The following is a 3,790-nucleotide window of genomic DNA, read 5'->3' on the forward strand; positions in this document are numbered from 1 at the left end:
TTATCAAGTGCCATTACTTTAGAAATGTTTATTCCTTCCACGTTTTCGTGTTGTGATATTCAGTGTTGTTTGTACAAATGGTTGTGTTGATACGTTGCTATTTCAGATTGAACATTAGATCATAGCTATGTGAATTTGCTCACATTGTCGATCTAAGCTTGGTGTTAGAAACTAGTCAATTTATGATGAATCCCAATAACAAAATATTCACCCAGGCTACTGGAGTCTTGTTTGAAAAGATTGCCACTCTCTCTCCAGAATACATGTATTTCTAACATTTAAATCGTGATTAAAAGGATACTTCCTGATGCTTAGACTCTGGAGCTAGTTACGGTGATATCAGGTTTCTTTGTCGAAAAATTACATTATATATAGATCAAATTTTATTTTACATTAATACATATAATATTTGGACACCAACGCAATAATAAAGCAGTACACAAAACTTACATGACGCCCAAGTTCAAATTTGCGCGTTTGAAGTGAGCAAGCATGCAGAAGTATGTAGAACATGGTAGATCGAATCCCCATGGATTTTATTTTTTTAAAGTTTACTTCAACTTCTCTTCAATTTCACTTAACTACCATCATTTTCTTTAATAGAATCATCTCAGGGGAACTTTCGCATATAATCACTCAAAAATAATTTAATTACGCCCCATTGCTATTGTTTGCTAATTATGATTTGTAGCTACATGTTATAGGAAAGAAAATGACGAGCGAGATTGGGAGAGGGAGGAGAGAAGCGATCGAGAGAGGACAGAGGATGAAGAGAGGTGAAATGCATATGTATATCGGTTAGGTAATTGTATATATGTAACTAGTATATATATGTATTTGTATATCTGGCGAGCGAGATTGGGAGAGGGAGGAGAGAGACGAGCGAGAGAGGACAATAGTTTGTATAATTTGCATCCCGTTTGTATAATTCGCGGGTGAGTTTGTATAATTCGCGTGTTTTTGTATAATTGAATAATATAAAGTTTGAAATTATACAAATATTATAAAACTCAAAATAGCGAATTGATACAAACATAAACATATGAACTTTAAACTGTTATACAAATTATATACAAATTACATTTATATAAATTATATTATACAAAATTCGAAAACTACATGTTTATATAAACTTTAAAAAGCTATACACAAAAAAATTGAATGTATATAGTGATAAAACTAAAAAACCAAAGGAAATCATCGTCATATACAAATACAAATCAAACGAAGAATTGTTAGTTGTGAATTATACAAATATTATGAATTGTACAAACGTGACTAATTATACAAACTCAAAGTCAACTCACATAATTAATGGTTAATATTAATCGTAAGTGATAATTATAATAAATTATAGATATGATGACTAATTAAATAGTATAAATTTACTTATTTAAAATTAGTTTTAGATATGATTACACAACTTCGACAACTTTAAAGACGTTTTGTATCCCCTAATGACATATTTGTTTTATGATTCGTTAAATCTGATCGCTTATCAGTTTTGCGTATTGAATTTTATAAATAAACAAATATTTTATACGTTAATGTAAATATGGTCATTCTATTTTTGTTTTTTAAAGTTATTACTATTCTAATAAATTAGTTTAAATAATAATTTACTTCAGACACAAACAACTTTCAAATACTTATCTAATACTCCTTGTTTCAAAAAGAATGAACTCCTTTTCTTTTTAGTCTATTTAAAAAAGAATGACCTCTTTTTTTTGGTAAAATTTTAATTTTAACTTTCACGTGACATGTTTAAGATCACAAGATTAAAAAACAATTTTATACATTTGACATAACTTTAATTTAGATTCACAAAATAAAATTTTTTTTTTCTTAAATTTTATGTTAAGTTAAACTAGATCATTTTTTGTAAAACGAAGACAACTCCAAAATACTTTGTTAAAAAGCTAAATTGGGGCAGATATACATCTGATATACTTTTACTTTTTAGAGGTGAATTTAGAAACAGACACGTAGATTTGAAAACCGCATGCGACGCAACACGTATACATTTTTCATCCAGCTTAACACCTTGACGTGTGAAACATTCAAACTTGCCTTAAAAAAATCAACCATTCCTCCTATTTCATCTCACTATCTCCATTCCTTATACAACAAATCACATTTTTTTTGTCTTTCCTTGCACATAAATAATAAAGGATGATGAATGTTTTGGCTATTTCTCTTGTATTATCCACACTTGTTACAGCTGGATTTCTCACTCCCAATAAAAAAGAAGATGTTGTTTTAGTTGTTGAATTTGATCAAAATCAAGGTACCAAAGTTTTAATCTCCCCACAACAAGCTCAAATTCCAAAATCAGGTTATGTTTCTGATTTGAAAGATAAATTATATGAAAAAGCAGAGGAAGCAACCTCTGTTCTTCCAAATATCGGTCAAGGGATTGCGAGTCCTTATTTGAATCAACACCAACAAAATAGCGCTAGAGATGTTGTTTGTGATGCCTATGGAAAGTGTAAAGAGAAAATTAGTACTGTTTTTGGTAAAACCAAAGATAAGGTTGAAGAAGGTTTTACCAAAGTTTCAGAAAAAACGAAGGATGTAGTTGATACAACGAAGAGTAAAAAGGATGAAGTAATGGAGCAAGTGAAAGGAGAAATATCCGAGAAAGCAGAAGAAGGGATAAAGGATTTGAAAGATATTCTCGTGCGAGGACGTGATTTCTTTCGTGATGTATTTACTTATATATTCTCTTTAGGGAATTTGCGTCATGTGATGCGTTTGATGCATTTGTTGGGGTTTTCTGTGGCTTATGGGATGTGTATTTGGGTTACATTTGTTTCGAGTTATGTGTTAGCTAGAGCATTGCCAAGGCAGCAATTTGCAGTGGTTCAAAGTAAGATTTACCCTGTTTACTTTAAGGCTATGGCTTATTGCGTTGGCCCGGCATTCATCGGTCATTTTCTAAGCCAAAAACGTTGGTTTTACGCTAACTTGGGTGAAGCGGTTCAAGGTTTTAATCTTCTAGCTTCAATCTCCATGCTTTTGGTTAATTTGCTCTACTTGGAGCCTCGAGCAACAAAGGTAATTCATATTCTTAATCTATTTTATTCACACTTTCTCTTATTCAACTCTTTTAAACTATACTTGATACTTAATTTTGAATTTAAATTGGATTAGATAATTTGCAATGCGTCATGAAAAATACTTCACTCCGTCCCAATTTTTATACGAGTTAATGGAGTACAAGAAAGACAGATTACCTTCTGAAATATTTGTTCTAAAATAAGTCATTTCCATTGAGGGTTAAAATTGGTATTTTAGAGTTAAATTAATACATTTTAAATGTTGCTTAAATTATGGCACTTTGCCTCTGTCCCAACATACCGAAGTTTCTACTTTTTTTAGATTTACATTATGTGAATTTTGACCATATTTTTCGTGATATTGATAGTTGCAACATATATTATTTTGGTATAGTTTTTTTAGTGGATTTAATTCAATTTAGCTTTAAAGAGTTTTTTTTTTTTTTGTATCTTGTTAAGTGTGCACCCAAAATTTGAAATGGGGAATAGCTAGAGATTGTATCTCGATAAAATGAGAAGTATCACACAAAATTTGGAAAGAGAGTAGTTTGGGGAGTAGCTTGAATCTCAAAAAACACACAAAATTTGCAATGGGAGAGTAGTTTGAATCTCGAGTAATAAAAAAGTGTCACATGAGTTGCGATAAAAGAATGATATGAAAAGGCATAAGAACCCGTCTCAATCTTGTTCCTTCTAAATCGGCTGTATCCAAGAATATTGAGATATTATTT

The 3,790-nt window shown here is 30.7% G+C and overlaps 1 protein-coding gene across 1 annotated transcript; it reads left to right on the forward strand.

Moving 5' to 3' along the window:
* The first annotated feature begins 2,080 nt into the window (after nt 1-2,080).
* LOC125845894 (uncharacterized) lies at nt 2,081-3,153 on the forward strand. The gene has a single exon (XM_049525384.1). The coding sequence runs from the start codon at nt 2,173-2,175 to the stop codon at nt 3,151-3,153; it is 981 nt and encodes a 326-aa protein (XP_049381341.1). The 5' UTR covers nt 2,081-2,172.
* Nucleotides 3,154-3,790: the final 637 nt, after the last annotated feature.

The sequence above is a fragment of the Solanum stenotomum genome, chromosome 11 (assembly GCF_019186545.1).
Source record: "Solanum stenotomum isolate F172 chromosome 11, ASM1918654v1, whole genome shotgun sequence".
In the NCBI taxonomy this organism is placed as follows: domain Eukaryota; kingdom Viridiplantae; phylum Streptophyta; class Magnoliopsida; order Solanales; family Solanaceae; genus Solanum; species Solanum stenotomum.